The following is a 22,076-nucleotide window of genomic DNA, read 5'->3' on the forward strand; positions in this document are numbered from 1 at the left end:
AAATTTAAGCAAACGGTTTATAATACATCGTGGACATGTCGCTAGCGGCCAATAAGAACGGTGTATAGCGGCGCCTGCGCATAACCGCCCGCTGTGCTATGCGCTCCAGAACATTGCAAACAATGTACAGTAAAATAATTTGCTCATTCTTGCTAACATATCCATCAAACGTTAAAATACTTAGAATACCTAACCCAACCTAACATGACATGTGTACCTATGACGAATGATTATAAAACTTGACTTTGAAATTACGTCATTGTAATTAAATCGGTAAAAATATATCTTTGTCTTGATTACGAAATTATAATCGTATTTGGTACCATTAATCATTTATTAAGTCATTATTGCTGATGTAAACCGCCGTATATCAAAGCAGACAGGCCGATATGATCTATTGTCGCAAAAACGTTTATAGGCGCTTAGACCTGTCCTACAAATGCTATTCCATTACCCAAAAGCGAAACAATTTCAACATTGTTCTAGCAAATCTGATGCCATGTGTATTGATAGTGGCGGAGTCTATCAGAATGAAATTGTTCGGTCTATATTCGTAGGCAAACGATAAATCATGTGCAGTTAGTGGGTATTTGCGTGTCGCAACTGTTAAATTTATAGCGATAACAAGGTCGGCGGTAGGAACACTGTATACCTACTGGTGTTAACGTACACTAGGTCATATTGGAATGGCTAAAATAAATTTAAATTGTTATTAATCATACATGTTATCAAAATAAAGAAGCGTATGGCTATTAATTTTTTTATTTTATACACGAGAATAATCCGCCCGTTGTAATTCATCTGTTTGACGATACAACTTTATTAAATTATTCGTAGCGGAAATTGGTTTTCTTTTTATTGGTAAAGTCATTAATGCAATGTAACTATTATTTTGGGACCGCAATTGGGCTAAATAAATTAAAATGATGTAATTATACATGGATATTTAAATCATCTTTTTTTAATAACATTTGCCATCTTTTTTTAAATAGTTGAAAAAGAACATCGATTTATTTTTACGATGCATAATAAATGTACCAATAGATTGTAAGCTTTCAAATATCAAGACGTCTGCTAGACAGTTGTTTCATAAGGAATAATAATTAGGTCTTGATATTTTTGCAATGCGCCTTCTCTAATGCAACTTCATATTATGTATAAAAGTAAATTAGGTCGATAGACAACATAATAAACTTGCTATATCATCATAAATAGTTCCTATACATAGTAATTTAAAAAAAAAAATACCTATTTTAACCTCCCGTCTTAAATGCCATTTCGCAATTGACTTACTTGATACCACTTCTAACCATAATCGTCTGTACTAAGTGAATACTTATAACCATGACGTAGACTGAAAACTATGGTACAAGTTAGCATGTACTCTGCAATTACTGAACTGGCAAATCATTGGCCCACGGAAATACCATTTCAATTACCTATCGATCAGTTTGAAACAAAAATAGCTGTACATTTAGACGTAGGTACGTAGAGAACTTTGCTGATATTAACAGGAAGTATATTCATTCTAATTATTAATATTATCTAAGGTTGAACTCCATTGATAAAGCAAGAAAATAGGTATACTTTAAAAAAAATGTGAATTTTAACTTTTTAGATAATATAACAACTTGTCACATACGGTTTGCGAGAAGAACAATTTTTAATAATATGTATAAAGAATAATTTGCTATATTTAATTACATACCATTATAATAACTATAAGGACTTTCAATACTGAATTACGTAATCAAAAATGTATAAATGTAGGTTAGCGAATTCCAGACTATGTGATTTCAGGCGTTCAAATTAATGTTTCTTTACTTGAGTTATTCCTTTTTAACTCCGTAAACATCCGAGTGAAATAAAATGAAATCTACGGGCATTGTTTTAAATGAGAAAATAGTTTGTATTGAAAATTATCTAAAATGTATTAAATGTTATTTCGGTTAACGTGCTATTAAATGTATATTCTAGTTTACAGTTTCGTTCTATTTTTAGTCGGCAATTTGTACTTATAAAGGCTAGAAGTATGAAGTTTATGAGCCATATAATTCAATATGTACCAGCACAGATGATGTTTTTTACACGTTTTTCAACTAAGAATAAGACACGTAATTTAAAAATAGCAAATTCAAATTATACGAGGCAATATCCAACAGTTTTACACATAATACTGACGCCATAATGAGAAATATTGTGTTCTGAGTATTAGAAAATAAATCGAAATTTTGGGCGGACAAAACTCAGACCAGAATTTAGTTTTAGATTCGTATAATTTCTCTGCTGACCTTACTAGGTTGATTGTAAAAAGTCACCCATAGCTTGCATAATGCCTGTTTATGCAAAAACAATTGCCTGTTATATAACAGAGCGTGCTAATCCTAAACTACACTTACCCACAATACCGAGATGATGGCAATACATTAGACGTAATAGTCATACTTTATTCCATAAAGGAACATAATTTACCGAAAAATGAGAAATAACTTGAAGATAACAATATAATGCACACAAATAACCCTTTATGAAGCGTCTATGAGAATATTATCAAATTGTTGTGCGGCTCGACGATAGGGCCGGATATGAGCCGGTTACACGCCATGTGAAAGATCACCAATCTATTTGATAGATTATACTTGAGACGAGACCTCTAAACATGTTACTATCTCAGAAATTCTATAGATTGTTTATTAAAAATGAGTATGTAATTTTTGGTAGTTAATTACATTCGTTTACCCCATAAAAAAAGATGGGGTAAACGAGTTCTTGAGTGGAGATCACGGCCCGGCAAACGTAGTGTAGGACGCCCTCCAGCTAGGTGGAGTGACGATCTGAGAAAGGTCGCTGGTAAGAACTGGATGCGACAGGTCGAAGACAGGGTAAAATGGCGCATATTGGAGGAGGCCAATGTCCAGCAGTGGACAAAGATATAGGCTGATGATGATGAAGTAAATTCACAAAATATCTTCTTTTTATAAAGATTATTTTTCATTCAATAAGAACACTGATATACTGTCCTACAATAGCAGTCACAAGACATTACGAGAAAAAAGTCGCGAAGCGTGGGACACGTGTCTGTATTGTTATTCGACACGCAATCTTTGTATAGAGATGTAAAAACTGAATTAAACTTTAGTACCAATTATAATATTTAGGAACAATTACACTTAAATTTATAGCAATAACAAGGTCGGCACTAGGAACAATCTGTATACCTTATGTTAAGGTACACTAGGTCATATTGCAATGGCTAAAAATAATTTTAAATTGTTATTAAATACTAGAGACTGGTAAATACGGGATAATACTTCAATGAAACACAACCGAATAATTTTTTTATTAAAAAACACAACAATAATATAATACATTATCCTTTCCACACTATAACAATTATAATAGGCGAGTAACTGTCTAATTAAGCTATTAGATTATTAAATCGTAAGGAATAAAGTCATTATACAGGGTGAATGGGGCAAGGCGATTATTTGCTAACCTTAAATAATTTGTAGGCGACCTTAACTTAAAAATAGCCTATTTTTATATAATTATACCACTATGAATATAAAATAGGATAACACAGAGACCACATTTTTACTTCAAATTTTACAAAGCTGATTATTTCATGTTAATCAAAAGTTAGTCTAATTATATTTACAAAACATTAAAAAGACATATCACGCCTTTATCCACGAAAGGGAAGGCAGAGACGTACTAAGGTCACGGACTTTTCGCCGTGTGTGTCCCGTGATGTCCCATGTTATATACATTTATTAAGAAAATGTAAGGAATATCTTGTACGGCTCAGGGAAACCGTGGGACCGCAGCATTTGTCCACGAAATATGTTTCGTGGCATTGTATTTCACGTCTAGACACCTTAAACAACGCTGTGTCCAAAGTACATCAGACAGGAAAATATATAAGTAATAAGAACTCTTCACTTTTTACATGTAATTGTTCGTGTAATGAAAACATAATTACGTACTTTGACCATGTAAATACATCTCGGTTAATTAAATACATTTTGTAACATTAAACATTATTTTAATTTTAATTATAACAATATTAAATACATAAATATATTTTTTATATTTCTTTTTATAATCGTTTTTTAACCTAATAAAATAACATCGATGTAAGTGCAAAACTGAAACCTATTTCAATGGATTACAACTGTTTACGATATAACACAGCAATTATAAAAAAACGACGTTCGAAATTTAAATACATAATGTAAATTACAATGTCAATCAGCCAGAATTCAACACTAGGAACACAGTAAACAATAATTTTAACAGTATTCGAATGCACCCGGACACAACAAGCGGTAGGAGAGTTGTAAACAGAACGTTGCTGGCCGGTCATAACTCACTGCCGCGCGAACTACAGAACTAAGGATACTAGAATAGAAATAACAAATAAGAAACATTTGTACCGTTCGAAAGTCTGATTAATAGATAAAAGTATTTAAATCACGTTAGTCGTTTTTAATTCATATTATTGTTATTAAACATTCCTAATGAAATTAGATTATTATCGCTTCGCAATATTTTAGAAACCAACAACACGCTTGTTTGGTACGCGCGTCACTATTTAAATGTAAAGTTGTTAAACGGTATTAATTAACATAATTAAACTTTTACCTAATTCCTTTGAGCCTAGTGATATAAGTTTGAGTTACCTGGTTTTAATACGTGTTGCCAACCGAGAATATAAAAATAATTACGGAACTACAAAAACTATTGTAAATGCCTGTCAATGATATAGCGGAAAATCTAGCGAAAATGATACAAGCAGGATTTTATTCCGTTTTCGTTGATGGTGAACCCCACTTGGGTAAAAATTATGAAATAATTCGTCACGTCCCGTAGCCAGAGCCGCGTACTCACGTGGGTAATTTTTATTGGGGCCTTGAACTTGTATACAATTTGGTCGGTCGATAATTTCGACGCAGTCAGTTACTGGCTCAGATGACTCGCTCTAGTTACATTGCGAGTGATATCATGTCTATTGTGGTAGCGTACTATCGACTTTTGTCACAATAAAAGACTTTTATTTCAATGTCTAACATTCGCGTAAACATAAAGAAATCATTATAAAAGACTAGAATTAAACAAATACTAAAGAATGTACCATTGGATTGTTTCGTTACGTTATGAATTTTAATCATTCACGCACACCTTCCCACGCGTTTTATGACTCATATTTATAGGATAATAACCATCATAATGGTATTGTCTTTTCTGAATTATACAAGATTTTATTTTAATTTACCATTGTGATATTTGCGAAATACTAATCCTGATGCTAACATGCCATAATTCCTGAAGTTATCTGGCTCCTAATTTCGATATGAAACAATAAATGGTCTGCAAATTAACTTTATATTGTGGCGAGTTGTTTCTCAGTAACGTCAATTACAGGCAAGTTTGGGTTGAAACAACTTTGTGATCAGAGACAATCAATTCTTGCGCAAGTACACCGGAACGGAGTAACCGAGCCCTGCGGGTTGAGATAACGGAGATCGTCTTCGTGCCTCCGCGCCGCTCAACTAACGGCCTTTCGCCATCACTTTTTGTAATCAAAATCCGCGACCATTATTGTCATAGGAAAATATAAACAACTAATTTAGCTACAAATTCATATTTTAAGGCAATAAACGAATTGTGTAGGTAAGCTATTAAGGCAGGATATATTTTTTAGCAATCAAAAAACAACTCAACTGTAGACACATAAATCACATTTTTTGTTCGACCTTGCTGGTACAATATCGAAAAGTTTAATACTTAGTAATGCAGTATAGAGGCATGGCATCACAATGGCAAATCACTGATCTTTGACATCGGCAGGAACAATGGGTAGATACAGCAAGCGATTTATGATGTGGCGGGATTGTCGCAGATTCAATATCGGTGCGCGCACGCATCGACCCACGTCATGTGACGTATAAATGATTTGCATGCAAACGAAATACAGGTTGCTCTTAAACTGTCCGTTGAATTAAGGTCAAGTTTTTAGTCTGAGTTATGAAATAGCCAAGGTTTCGTGAACCACGATGGTGGTGGAAACATTGTAGTAATGAAGTCTCGATATAATATTCTTTCTGCTATATCCTTTGAAAGAGAACGTTCAAGATACATGGTTGAAATTGGCTTAGTTTATTTTTAATTACAATTGAATTTTTCTCGCAAATATAGTACGTTTATCTTGGGTTTTCTGTACATCAATGCAATAGATGAAGGGTTTTTAAATTGGACTGTGTATGAAAAAGTATAGTAATTGCTGGTCCACACAGTGTCTTAATGTTTTCCGGTGAAGTCGTGAGAGTCGTTATATTGTCGCCGCCTTATACCAGTTTGTTATTTTATTATTTTACGGTGCACAATTCCGGTTGAACAACCTGTAATTAATTTGATTCACGGTTTATGTATTAAAATGTAATTGTTTAATTAAAATTATTGCTAAACTAAAAATTTGGCTGTTAATTGCTTAATTATTTGAGTAAGTGTATTTTTTGTAAGTGTCTAAATGCGTTAACCATGTTAACACATGATTTATCGTAAGCGAAAAAGGCCTGTATGCGCGTAGTAATTGTACTTATTTACATAATAAAGTTATTACCTTATCTAGTTTAAAATTAGATTCATATTCCCATATGTGGAAAGTTTTAAAAAAGTTTTGTTTTAGAAATTAAAAATAATTTTATTTATGCGAATTTAAGTTGTATCTAAATGTACGCACGAATAAATTTTGTCGTAAAGGTCAGTGCAGGAAGTATGTCGGAAACTTATGTTGAATGAGTTTACTTTTTGATAACACCCTGTACTTGGAATGTGTGAGAGCAATGTTTCATGTATTGGATGTCTAATTAATGCTTTCTCCATACTAATGACAATAGATATACATTTATACAAAATACATGTACATTCTGCTTTTATTATCACGAGGTGTTGCCATATTGTATTACCAAAAAAATTAAGTACTACATTGCTCAACGTACGCATTACAATGTTCATGTTTTACACAAAAAGTTTTTGAATACCATTGACAGTAACAATCGCCCACATAATTGTACAAGTTTTTTGAACGAAATAATATAGTTATAAAACTACGTGAAATAACAATGAGTTTCTTACCTGCGCTCATAAAAACGTTTATTGGTTTCGACGGTTTTTAAACTTTATTATTTTATTGACCAAAAAATTTGTCGGTTCGGCCGCAACGTTATGCTGATTCTCAAAAATTATTTAAAATGCACTTGATTATGTCTAGCTTATGTGTTATGGCACTTGGATTACTTCATGTCTTGCTTGTATGTTAAAATTTCATTTACATTTAAAACATTGGTGCAGAAATGAATTATATTTACTAATTCGGTAATTATAAGAGGGAAATAAATTTAAACATTGCAATAATAAATTCTGCACGAATGCTTAAGCAACCTTAGAACTGGAATACTATCTGAATCTACTTTAATTAACGCACCTTAATGAAAATAGATACAAAATTGCCCGAAATCGGAACTGTAACAGCTGTTGCGACAATCAAACAGCTGATGCTATAAAACGTTGTAAACAGAACCGCTATAAAATGAGCCATAACGCCTTATAATGCTCCGCGTAGAAGTGAATATCTAAACAGATACAAATATAAATCCTCAATGTTACGAATCGAATCACTATTCGCACCTACCTTGTTATTATGCATTTAGTTCTATAGAGTTATTGCATATAAACGAAATTATTTTAAATCGAACATTTTAATAATACATTAGTTAATAATTGTACGAAGGTTATTTAATTCGACATACGTTTGAAAAGTATTCCAAATAAACAAAATTAGCATAAACGAAATAAATTTTAGGAATGAATTCATTAATTAGTTATTGCATTAAAGGATCGTAACAATTTCTCGACTCGGAAAAATATGCCGGCGTACCTAAAGCTTCGGCCGACTGTCGGGGCTTACTCATAAAATGTTGTATGTAAGTGCGTTTAGTCCACAATGCGACGTTTTATGTTGAATCGGGCAGGTGTGAACATTATCTTAATTCAAGTGCTTCTGAACCGATCGAGAGGTGCTTCAAGCTTAAATGTTGCAAATTGAATGTATCGCTTTCTTGTTTTGATTTACATAAAGGTATGTTGTTATGAGAAGTCATGTTTTAAAACTATATTGTTATTTAGAGTTACGTTTTAATGTTATGGATATACGGTATTATCGTAGATGATTTGAATAAAAATACTTAATTCAACGCACCGTAATCTAATTAACATAACGCAATATAATTAAGTGATAATGTAAAAAATTTAAACACATCTAACATTCGAAGCAAGATTGTTTTCTTAATTGCACGAATATTTTCTGTTAGTTTTAAATCGATTGTTAATTTATTTAAATTGGCGCAATCAATTTTATTTAAATGTTCGCGTAATGTTTGTTTCGCTGAAGGTCCAAATGTGGCTCTAACAATAAACGTGATTGGATGAAATGGAAATCACTTTCAAATATATTAAAGGTAGGGAGGGACATTTATTAAGTAGGCTTTGGAGTAACATAAGATTATAAGTAACATAAGTTGGTATTCGACGCATCGTGGAGTATAAAGGTTTTAGACAAATCTATACTAATATTATAAAGAGGAAAAGTTTGTAAGTTTGTTTGTAGGGGCTTATCACTGGAACTACTGAACTGATTTTGAAAATTCTCTCATTAATATGAAGATATATTACTCCTGAGTGGTATAGGTCACATTTTATATAAATAATAATATTAGCCCTGTATTATATACTGTCCCACTGTTGCGTACGGGCCTCCTCTACTACTGAGAGGGATTAGGCCTTAGCCCCCCAAGCTAGCCCAGTGCGGATTAGTAGACTTCACACTTATTGGTAGGTCACATTTTATTACGGAAAAACATTTATCCCGAAAAAAATTCACGCGAGTAGACACTGCTGGAACAGCGGGCAAAAGTAATATACTAGATGTTCTTAATTTAGTCAGATAACGCAAAATCTCATTAGTATCTTCCCACTTAGTATTAGCCATCACTATTCGACATTGTTTGGATTGCGCAACGTAAAACATTCTAAATCATTTCATATTATGCAGTCAACACTTAAGATTCAATATAAAAACCCATATATGGCAAGTCTGTCTCCTAACTTTTACTACTGATACAATCACTTTTATTCTTTATCGCCGATATTATCAAATAAATTATTCATCTAATGTTCTGAGATTTTTCATTGAAAAAATAAGTTAAATATAGACTTAAAAGAATTAAGACTGGTACAGTATGACAGAAAACGCATTGTATTTTTTAATTTACTGAAGTTGTTGGATTTATTGTTTTGTTTATACAATGGTTGAATATAAATAATACGCTATGAATAGATTATATTATGATTATGAAAGTCATTTTTATGAATACTTGATGTGGGTAATTTTAAATATCGGTAGTAATTTACGAGATAGTTCTATATTGTGGAGGATTTCATTGATACTTTATTGCTGTAGCTCTGGACAGTTTTATGAAATATATTTAATAATATCTTTGTCGAGATTTTGATTTGCTTTATTTAATACTAGCTTTGCCTGCGGCTCTGCCCGTGTGAAAAAGTTTTTCCGAGATAAATTTAATGCCTATTAGTATATTCTAACATTAGCGCGTCCAAACAAACAAACAAATTCTTCGGTTATACAATAATATATGTAAAGATTTTTAATTCTATGTTTGCCATGTTTACCATTTACTTATTTAAAATTGTTGCTACATATTATGTTTACCTTTTACTGTAATATTAAAAACGAAAATAAGTATAATATGTAGAGTTAATAAAAATATGTGTTATACCTACATAAAAAGAAAAACATGATTATTAATTATGTCAGATTTTTCTGTAATAATTACGGACTTTATAGTGGAAAATTATCATTAACTATTGGGGGAATGTTCGCAATTTCAGTTTCAGCGGGGTCAGCGGGCCAGGCCGGAAGGACGGGGGTCGCCGCCCCACTGCCCTCAATAGACTATTCAACTCAATAGAACCTTATTAGACTAGTGAACAAACGCTTTGACTGCGCGAAAATTAAAATCTTTAATTAACTCAACACTGGTTGTACAGTCATTGCTAGAAGAGAGGTTACAATTTCATAAAATTTGGTATTGAAATGAGTGAACCTCTAAAAGTCGCAAATAATAGAAGACAAGAGTAGTAAGTCATAATAATTAAAGATTTTCTTTGACAGTTTTTGCATACAGTACCAATGTAAAATAGATAATGAAATTCGTCATATTATACATATGCTAAACTTACATAAACAACAATGTTTCGAACACATTTTCACTAAACGTAAATCATTGAGTAATTTAATACAGAAGTATCATGACATGTGCGTGACGTTAAAAATGTCAACAACAAAAACTTGCATCACAAAGAAGTTACTTTAAATTCATAGAAAAATAACACCCGGGGCCTTAATTGAAAATTAATTGCCATTATTATTTCATATAATAGCGTAACTAAAACAACGTTATTCTGCATTTATGCACGTGCATGCAGGTTTTTGCTCGGCTACTTATTCAGTGCTAAGACTGTGTTTAGTTTCGCCTGTTTGTGGCTACATATTTTCGCGGCGCCGCGGCGTGCGAGCGCATTCATAAACTCGGTGTTTGACCCCTGAAAATTACTTACTGACACATTTTAGGTACATATGCTGGAACGTAAGAACAATCGACGTTCGTCATGTATTAATTTAAAAACAATATAATTCATTATTTAATAATTTAAACGGAATGCGAATCTGCATAACACATTGCGCGCGATTGTACTTTCTGATGTAAACATGACGGCGGGCCGCATAATGTTTATGTATAGCAGACTAAGTGCAGTGCAGAAGGAAATTCTCATCAAAATTCTGCGCGTGCGTCGATGATTCCAACATTCGTGCTTTGACAGTCAAATACAAATCTCGTGTGATGCGTGTGAAAAAGTAAAAGCACATTTTATATGAACGGCGAATATAGACGAATATCACTTTAATAAAACAAACACTGGCCCACATTCAACATAGAAACGCGATTACTGTCGACACGTTTAGATTCCATATTTGGCAGACGACATTCGAGCAATGAGTAAATTGGCAATACGTGTGTCGAATCAAATCACTTGTCCCGAACACTTTGATACAACGCGCCGACGCTTTTAATGCGGTAGGTCGCGACTGAACAATCACTACAAATCTTTGTACACAGCCTTACGTCCGCTAAGCTCGGAAAACTAACCCATACTAAAACTCTGATCAAAAGAATACCGCCGTAGATAAAACGATATCTTAATTTCTCAGTCCTTAAAGTTAATAAATTATAATTTACGATTGTTCGTGGATAGGGAGTGGTAAAAAAGCGGCCTTCTATAATAGAAATGTCGTTTTTTTACAAGCTTGTAACGTTTAAACGAAGCTAGCCTTCGGTCGTTTATCGGACCTTCAGTGGCCATTTACGAAATGAGGAAGAATATCTAAATATATTGTTATCTCTTTCTTTAAAAATGTTTTTCGTAATCCTCAGATTACACGTCATTCGAATTACATAAAAGAGTGTAAAAGAATATTATATTTCGTTACATATACAACCAATAAAGATACAGCTGTGTTTAATCGATTTACCACGATAGTTGCGTCCAGTAATTACGTTAAAGACCGGGACAAACGTGTATGCAGTGTGTATCGTTAAATGGAAAGGTTTATTAGGCGAGTGTGTGGAGGGGCCCCATGCATCATGAACACCGGCGCGGGCGCAGCTTTCCGTTCGATTCCCGCGGTGAATATTTCAATTTTATAACTTTACGATATCAATTCACCCGTAAAAGAATGTTAACGACTTTTAAATGAGTCACAAGTGATTGAATTAACTGAAATATTATTACAAATCAGTTGAAATGCCAAAAGGTTGCCGACTTTCACGAACTTTACGATAAAAAGGCAACAATAGTGACTTCTATAAAATTTTATAGCTGTATAATTATAAAGATTCCTACTGAAATAGTGTGATAAAGTTTATTGGTCATTAGAACGAGACCCGAAACAAATTCGTGAGTGGCGGACCGAATCGTCCCAGATTCGTTATGGGTGGTAATTGAAACTTGTGATTGACCAAGGATAGTTAAAAAGTAGCGAAATAGCAATAAAAGTATGAACAGTCGCGTCCCGCTTAGAACAATATTACGTTAGCTTTTAATTGATCTCACAGTTACTTGGAAATGTATTTAATTTGTCGGTAATGTTTATTTTGAAGCGCATTATCGAATTTCTTTTATGGGGCAATTAATTTTCAAGTATAAATACATTCAGTTCGATTTATTAGTATTGAGAGAACATACCTAATTGAAGAGAATTACTAGACCGCTTTGCTTTCTGATACTATTAAAGACGGCTGGAGCTTGTATTCGGTATGTTAATATAGTATAGAGTCTTAATAAATATTTTTATTTAATTATAGTCAATTGACATTTAGCGACAATTTATTGTATAGAAACATAAGTAAGGAAACTAACAATAGTTAGATAACGTTAAATTGCTGTTTTATGTGAGAATCATAATGGAACCACCGCGATTAACTGAGTTTAAAAAGAAGATGCATGGTTCCGTAAAACGCTAGTTTCGGCACGAAGCGCTGTATATCTGGAAAATAAATTTGAAATATCCTAAGCTTTATGCAACGTTGTGCAATAGTGATCTTTGTACGGTGAAGTTAAAGTTTGATTTACACTGTGCCCGTATATCTTGAGGCGTTTATTGAAAATTGTGCTTTTAGTTGATTGAAATAAAATTTCAATTTGTTAACAGCTGTGCGATTTCGCTTTGGACGAAAGGTATGGCGGTTATTTATAAGTAGTACTTATATGTAACCGTGCACTTTTTACGCGAACTTAAATGTGGTTTAATAGTTTACCAGGAAAGGGTTATAACGAAAATATGTTCCTCGCGCAGATTTGTTTTAACAGACGCGGTTCACATGACAAGCTTAATTTTTAATTTATTGCGATTTTAAGAGCGATTATATATAAAATACTTTTCAGTAATTTATTTTCATTCAGCTAACTAGTTATGAGTCTGATCTCAGATAAGTATATAATTAATGTTTTACAGTTATAACTCAAACCTATATAGTGGAATTACCAACAAGGGTTTTTAGAACCAAAATTATATAAAATTTGATAAATTAGTCGCTTGAATTCTTCAAAATAAAATAGTCAGCAATATATTCCAAATAAAGTTATCAAAATAGTTAACACACATCAATATGTTAATTAGAAATTTCATACAAAAACACCGGTATTTCACTACAGTGTTTCGCTAAGAGTACTCGAATATTCAAATTCACTCTGTGGGGCTCCACCAGTGTGGGATATCGTGCAACGATTAATTGCCAGACAGACATCAACCGGCTCTTAGGGCGGCCATCCATGCGGACCAAAGCGATAATTCTCATGAAAAAAATCACAATGAGTGTATTCTCACTACACACGGATGAGTATGTAGATAACGTAATTAATTAACAGCTTTTTATTTACCTGTGATGTGAGTTAATTTTTTAATGAGATAATTAACTAATAGATATTATTTATATGGTTATTGATTGATACATAACGGTGTAAACCATTTTATTTGGCAATATATTTTATATATAGTAACTTTTTAAAACATACACTTATTTTAAAACAACCTAATAAGAATTGTTTTAATATATACTGATAATTTTTTTCATGAATGAAATTGAATTTATTTAGTCGCGTGATATAGTTATAGTTTCGTACTCCGGGTGGTCCATTAACCTAATGTAACGTTTCCTGCGGGTGCCTGACCAACTTGTAATAATGCATTTTACATACTCCGGGCAAAAGATGAATTACAGCCTTGTCTTTGGTTTTAACTTGGAATAATTTGCTTTTTAACTCGATACACTTTTGATGTTTAACTTTTATGCTTGTTTAGAATTTATCGTTCGATACTTTTTATGAAATTAACTTTAATGATACAGCATAATTGTTGAAGAAACAAAAATATTTGCAATTATATAGCCCAGAAGTCAGGAGATGAAAATTTGTAGAGTTTAATTATTAAATAGGTAGATAGCCATGAATATGCATTTACTTAAACGGGGAACTGCAAACTAAACGATAAACCTTTTCCACGACTGCAGTTTTTCTAAGTAAACACAAATGAAACAAAGACCATAAATAGAAAGTTTTCAGTAAACAAAGGATCGTGAAAAACTGGCTATAAACACTTATATATTGTTGTAATTATACTAAAGATTGTAGCAGAATTAGTAAAATGTACCTACGGTGTAATGTCGGCCCGACAATTTTCAATGTAACGCATAATAACATGTGCTTGCAACCCGCTTTCATTAACGTCCGATATTATGAGCTTAAAGGTAAGGTTTCTTATTACTTTAGCGAGCTATTATCGCCGTTCGCTCGCTATGGATTTCCGTCCTAAAATAACCGACTAATTTTTATATAATTATTTCTCAGTCATTTATGTCTCAACTGTTATTTTTGCCTGTTAATTTTCTGTATTGCATTGGCAGCTTATGATAGATAGTGTTTCTGCAGTTAACAAATTTATTGCTTTGCGATAATGTTTTATAAAAACTGCTTAAATTTAATGAATTTCGTAAGTCGTTTATGTGGGTACAGGTAAAGGAACCTACCCACGAAATACGATTATGTACTTAATTATTTGCAATGAAGTTAATGAGCACTTTTTGATAACATAAGAAAGTAAAATGAAATGATAACTACTGTATAAATTAAATACAAAATAAAGTAATAATAGTAAATGATAAATGTGTCCTTAACAACTAGAAACTCTAATATTATTTATCGCTTAACTTAAAATTACTTTTTGTTTTCCAGATGTCACAGAACAGGCGTTACTCTTTGTTGCCGCAAAAAGAAAATTCACGTAGATGAAGCGACGGGATTCATATTATATTTTATCACTTCACAGCTGCGCACCTATGATCGATCTTATCCAAGATGGCCGCCGGCGCACGCCTGAACAGGCAGGGAAAACATGCGCTTGCACACCTCCTCCGCCATAGTGGACCCGTCAATCTCACGATTTTGAATTTAGAACACCATTAGGTACAACCGTTTTTTATATGCACCAGTGTTCCAATTTTGAATTTTATAAACGTGACAAGCGTGCGAACTCGCTGACGGTCTCTGCAGTACTAAATTAACAAAAAACTCAGTATGAATGTATTCAAAACTTGAAACCCATAAAATATATTCTCCCCCATTATTAGTTTATGGCTTGCGACTGTTACTGGGCTATTATGCTGTTGTGTTTCTGTGTGTTAGTGTTTGTTTTCATTGTGTGCGGTGACGGAGTAACCAATTTGGGATACCATTACAAAATGTCCCTATTGAGTCAGTGAGTGCATTCTTTTTAAATAGCTTTATTATCTTCTTTTTAGTTCGTTGTTTAAATTTTAAGTTTTTGTTAGTTCTAGTAATTTCCCGTTGCGTAATAAATAATTGATAATAATACAGAAATATCAGCAAAATGTTTGAGATTATTATTCAATCTTTATTACATGTGAGGCGCAAAGACACAATTCGGTAGCAAATTTTTTAATTCGATATTTAAATAAAATAAATATTATTCAACCAGAGTACGTACTTAATAATATTATTTAAATAAATGAATGTAAACGTTCTTACATAAAATCGCAACTCCGAATTAATTTGCTTCAATATAAATATTTTGTCGGTCACAACAAAGTCCATACACGAGAATCGAACCAGTAATAATTATTATATACGCCCGACTTACTCACACGTTAAAGAGATTTTTACAAAAATCACTTCTTATTTATTGATTAATTTATTTTTATTTAATTAAGACGCAAAACAGAATACAATTAAGTATGTTTACGAATTAAATAAAATTACAAATAATGTTAGATCAAAAAAATTTACAAACAGCAGTTGACCGATGTAGAGCCACTTTCGTAGCGATGCATCAGACGGTCACGGATGCGCCCGCATTCTGCCAACCCGTAGATGCACCACATAAATATATCTAGCGGCACACACACATACAAAGAAGCGTCAACGTTCATTACGCGGATCCTCTATATTTAATGTATTCGCTATTATGTAGCCAAATTATGTTGTTTATATTCATGACTCTGTGTCATGATGTGGCAAATTGTTTGATAATTAGTTTTTTTAGTATTACCACATTCTGTTTCTAAATTCAAATATTTTTTGAATTTATTCCAAACCGCGAAGTTATTTCAGTACAAAAGATTTAACAATTGTTCAGAATTTAATATAAAAAACCTATTTGGTTCATTTTGAAATGTGAATGTTACTGTTTAAGACTATTTGCCATTACTATAAAAAAAATGTTGCTCCACATAGCTACATAATTATTACCAATAAGGAAGCAAAAAGTAGATTCAATGCATATATAGATATCCAATGATATTGATAGTTATATTTAATTCTTTTCTACGGGAAATTATCATTAAATAAACCACAAAAATAATTTCCGAACAATAAAAAGTTAAGAAACCGAAAAAGAAATGAATACGTGCACTTCTCCGGTAATTTCAATATCACGTTTTACTTAAAGTATGCAAGTGTTATAAGCCCTGAAGGTTGGCAATTTTCGGTACCTGTTTAGAAATTATAGGGTCAAGTCGGGGGAGGTTAGATGGTTCGAAAAATAAGCTCCAATAATAAGGTATTGGAATAAAAGAAGACAACAAGGATTTGTGGTTCAGTACACAAATAATAAGGGTAAATGTTTAATGTTGGTTTTTAAAATAGTTTTGTGAAATATCTGAAGCTATATTTAAAATATAATATATTTATTAATTAATATATGTGCAGGTATTTTTAATTTAAAAGAAACTTATTTTTTTATTTTTAGTTAACTTTAATTTAAAAGATACTTACTGAACTCTCTGAATAACTTAGTGGATATTATAAAAGACTTTGTCTCTATACCGGTTTGTTAGTACAAACTTGATAATAAAGTTGCATCGCTACTCTTAAATAAATATTAGTTTTATTAAATCAAATTGTTATTAATTACCATCGGAAAATAAATTATATCTCAGGTAATATTTTATCTCAATATGTAAAAACGAATATTTAAATTTGTATTAATTTATAAATGTGACTTTGTATTAAATTGCCATACCTTTTATAGTGTTTACTTATCAGTGATCTAGTTACTTAGATTATAGTTTAAATGAGTTTATTACACGCATTAAAATTGGTATTGATTGATTAAATAAAATTATGTAAATTTTACACAGGTGCAGTAGTCGAACCTAGATAATTTAGATTTTAATATTGTATTAAATTTTCAGGTAATATGCAACATTTTTAAGATTGAAAATTGGCTGTATAAAAGAAAACCGACGCGACGATTGCATTAATACTTAATTTATTTTTATTTGATTAAAATGACTCTATAATCATTATTTTTGAATAAAATATAAGATACAAACATTAAATTAATCAGATATCTGGCTTTATAGCATTATAATTGATCATAAATCTAACGCCTCCAAACGCCATCTGACGAAAGTCCGATTTGCATGTAGGAAATTCGCCAAAGCGGCCCGGAGCGTGTCCGCGGACCAGACATGGCGTACAAGGGAACTTTTCATACAGCCCACGTTCAACATGCGTCCTTGTATTGTTTCGCGGCCCGTGTAGCGTGAACCCCGAGTGAAATATGGCTGACAGTGCGACTACTTATTTTTGTTTTATTTTTTTAGCCCGTGTTACTTAATTTTATGAAGTCGCATGAGTTATTGGACCACACGCGTTGCGTTAATTACACGTTAGTAATGTAGATCTGCTGAGGCGCCGCGTTTATCAACGACTTTCCCTTGTCTTCTATTCGATTTAATCATTGACGAACGTAAAATTGTAAGTTTGAATAAAATATGATTGCTGAAACGATCTGTTGCGTTTTTGTTACAATGTTCGTTGAGTCAGACGTGTAAAAATAAAACTCTGGACCGACTCTTGTACACAAAACCTCTGCAAATCCGGTGAGCAGCGCACAAATAACATTGAAGTGATGATTGGAGCAAAGTCAACCAACAGTCAGCCTTGCGACTTTACGACCGCCGTAAAACATGTAATAGATTTTTTATCTATTTCCAATTAGTCTGCTGATTACATTTTTTTTTTGCTAATTGCATTCAAATAACAAGAATCATATCTTGTTTCATGTTCAATGTAATTGTTTTTGTCGACTTATAACCGCGCAGTTGTTTTATTTGTTAATTAAACAATAATTAAGTTTTTTGCGTTAAGAATACGTTAAGGGTGTTATCTTGGGATTTATCTGTGTACCGGCTTTCATCTATCGTCGAACGCATAATCTTATGGTCATTTGTCGGGTGGTCAGTGGCACTCTAAGTTAATAATAATGCGCCCAAACTAGATCGGGCCATTGACCCGGGCGGGCGGCACGGCGGCGCGCGCGCTCCTCACTCGAGCGCCGCTAAAACGTCGCTTATCTCATGGAATTGTATAATATTAATTTAAAATATTTATAGATGTACTAGAATGAAGTGCTAATTAGCAGTACGATACTTAATTTTAAAGAAAATTATTTGTTAAAACAATGAAACGGTATTTTAATAGTACGATATATACCTACCTAGGTCTGTTTTATGGTGTTCGCGTGGCTTCCTACTGACCTTTATAAGTTATACTTATAAGGTAAGAGATGTTCACATTTTCTTTCGTATATTTCCCTGTATTTACAGATAATTATTGGCCCGAGACCAAGTGTATCTACAGCAGTTTAACTTATGAGATAGTTTTGGATATTTTTTTAGTTTAATGTTTTAAAATTGCTTTCATTAAAACTTCAACTTTTTATTAATTAATAGTCTGTTTTTTGGAACCTTCAATATTGAAGTGCTACCTTAAGTATTTGAAATCCTGAGCACAAATAAATACATATTTTATAACTCACAATGAGTGGAACGGGCCTGAAGAAATGATTTTATTTATTAAAAATAAGTTTTTTTTATAATGATTTCTTATGTTTACGCGAATGTTAGAAATTAAAATTAAACTATTTTTCTAGATTTAAAACCGCGATAAAATCTGGAAAAATAGTTTAATTTTAAGTTTTTTTTACTCACGTTGAATGTACTCAACGTGAGTAAAAAAAAACTTAAACTCAATTGCAAGAAACTTTAAACTTCAAAGATTTTCCAATTGTAAACTTTTTAACATCTAAAAATATATAGGTATATAATGGACCTCCGTCTCAAACCTATGTAACTAAAAAAACAAATTAACAACCTCACAAATGTATAATAAAAAATCCATGTATTTGAAACTAATGGAGATAATTATCTTAAAAGTAATGAAAAACGCTATACTATTGAAAACTTCTTGTAACTGAACATATCATGAATGTTGTAATGAGCTTTAAATCCATTTATTGAAACAGAATATTTTCTGTTTTATAAATTCCTAATAAAATAAGAAATTTTCCAATATGTGGCTTATTAGAATTTTTCTTAGAAGACAATGAATTATATACATATTTTACTTTAAAATCAACTAAGATAATTTATACAACGACGGATAATAAATAAAATGGCTTAAATTACAAACTTATACCTTTGTAATTTTCTACTACTGTTATAGATGTTTGTATCTACAGTGAAAAGATACGTATTCATATATTATTAAGACTCAAGGTGGCAAAACAGCTATTGTTCGAGTTTGTGATCTTAATTCATAATTTGAAGCAGTGTGATGGGACATAAGTTATAGGTCTACGATTAGTTTTAATAACGGTTATTTTATTATAATTTCCGTAATTCCGATTGTAATTGAAGTGATTAAGCATTTAATTACAACTTATTGTTTCCAAGCGTAAATTATGTTTGTATAGAATTTATTTTGCGTGAAATAAATATTGACTTTTTGATATAAAAGTGAGCTAAGTTTATAAAATAATAATTTGTTACAAAGGTTTTCATTATTTATCGTGCGATAAATGGTCAATTTACATATTATTAAAGGCAATTTATTTTTACATTTCATAGTAAGTACTTTAGAAAATAAAGGCCTTTTTAATTGGATGGATCTCAAAAATATTGTAAAACACTTTTTAAACTTATAGGAATTACAATTTAATGTATATGTTTGAAACATAAATATATAATAAACAAATAATAGATTATTTTGTATTAAAATTATATTGATTTCATAATTTAACATTAATAAAATTATAAATAAGTGTTTTATTAGAAAACTCTTATATTTTATCAACGCAATACAAATTTGTCAAATAAATCGGGTTTATATTCAATTTCAATACAAAATTATTTTATGTGACAATAAAACGAGTAATTTAACGGACATTCCGAGATTTTGATGTCCGCAATAAAATTATGAATGGCACTCAAATCTGTCCCACTAATAAGGTGCTAACGAGGGTCGTTCGTTTTATGTGCGTTTTATTGACACTTGAGTCGAGCGCTACCTGCCACCGTTCTTATTGGTCTCCTACGAGACTCGAATGGTAATTCTCATTCGGACCGGATTTCGGCGCACCCTTCCAACTGGACAGCGGCATTTTAGACCCGCACAACACTAAGAAGAATTTTGGGTCCAGCTATTTGTTTGTAACTAATGATTAATTGGATTTTTATTCGCTAGAGATAGTTGTTCAATTTACTTTCAACGTGCTTATGAAATAAATTTTGTTGTTTATCGTTTTTTATTTAATTGATATTTGAAGAAAGTTTACTAACCTGCTATGGCCATCCAAGGGTAGAAGGTGTGGTTGGTGGGTTGATGCTGTACTGGCTGCGCTGCTGTGGCTGCAGATCCTGGGAGTGCGCACTGGTTCCCCCACGGCAGGGCTCTTCCAGGACTCGAAGACTCGCTGTACCGCGCTTCAGGCGTGCACGCCGCTGGCCTCACCAGTGCTCCGAGACCCGAGCCCCATGCCTCCTTGCCTCCGTAGCCATTCTGTTGTTCACCCCCTGGCTTGGAACAGTCCGCCTTCGGATACTGTTGTTCGCCAGCGTAGAGCTTGCATGCCGCCGCCACTGAGGCATCGTAAGGCGAGTCCTGCGGCCTGGGCTGGTGCAGCGTATGGGGCTGGGCATACGTGAGGCCCAGGGGGAAGCCGCGGTACTGGTCGCCGCCGCCACCACCCTGGTGAACCCCATGCGCCCCGTAGAAACCACCCTGCTCGAAATAAGAGTTCATTCTGACCGGTCACCGACACTAACGTCACTCAGGGAACACTTATGTCATCGCGGCCCCACGCGCCACGATAACGCGACCTCCGCCAATGTCACTCCAAATATGGACAATGTAATTTAATTTTATTAATTTTATTGCCTCTTAAACGTCACTCAAGCGTCATAATGGGCTTCGCCGGCGATAAAGGCCAGTTGACGTGTGTTTACTTTTTACGATTATTTTACGAGTCGGGAGCGCGTGCCGCGGGTTTTACGAGTTTTTAAGCGGTTTGTTGTGTGGCGCCGGCTCGTCTCGGCCCGGGCCCGATTTCGGCCCGTGAGGACGTGATGTCAGTGGTGGAGATGAGCGGTGCACGGCGCAGACGGCGGTGCAGACGCGTGTGTCGCGAGCGAAGTTTTCGGTCGCGTGTGGCGGGAGCGCGCGGCTGTGTGCCGTGTGCGACCGGCGCGGCTCGGCTCACGCAATCTACTGAGACCGAGACACGCGCGCCGCCCCGCGCGCTGCCAGCCTGCCTGCCATCGCAACGCTCACGATTGTTCCGTCCCCTTTTCGCTAATGACCATAAATATTATCAGTTACGCTCTCTTTTCCCTTTCTTATCACTCCTCCTGAAACACGTGGTGGTCAGCTCTACGGCTACGGTGGTGACCTTTTACATGCCTGCACTAGAAATGTCGATGCTGACCAGTTATCACTGGTCTGCCGGTAATATACCTAATGTTATTGATAAGAATTATCAACAAATCGTTAGTTGAAAAAGTGCTCGTTGTGCAAGTTTT

The 22,076-nt window shown here is 33.3% G+C and overlaps 1 protein-coding gene and 1 long non-coding RNA gene across 2 annotated transcripts in view; one reads left to right on the forward strand and one right to left on the reverse strand.

Moving 5' to 3' along the window:
* The window catches only part of LOC115441267, a 64,408-nt gene extending 45,289 nt beyond the window's left edge, over window positions 1-19,119 (forward strand). The window contains exon 3 of the long non-coding RNA XR_003938454.2: window positions 14,929-19,119. This is a non-coding gene — a long non-coding RNA (uncharacterized LOC115441267). The remainder of the gene's footprint in view (window positions 1-14,928) is intronic.
* Window positions 1-21,822, reverse strand: part of LOC115441266 (homeotic protein ultrabithorax) — a 134,664-nt gene extending 112,842 nt beyond the window's left edge. The window contains exon 1 of the mRNA XM_030165996.2: window positions 20,838-21,822. Coding sequence (XP_030021856.2) covers window positions 20,838-21,300 — 463 coding nt within the window. The 5' untranslated portion in view covers window positions 21,301-21,822. The remainder of the gene's footprint in view (window positions 1-20,837) is intronic.
* Between the last annotated feature and the right edge of the window lie 254 nt (window positions 21,823-22,076).

The sequence above is a fragment of the Manduca sexta genome, chromosome 21 (assembly GCF_014839805.1).
Source record: "Manduca sexta isolate Smith_Timp_Sample1 chromosome 21, JHU_Msex_v1.0, whole genome shotgun sequence".
NCBI classification, from domain to species: domain Eukaryota; kingdom Metazoa; phylum Arthropoda; class Insecta; order Lepidoptera; family Sphingidae; genus Manduca; species Manduca sexta.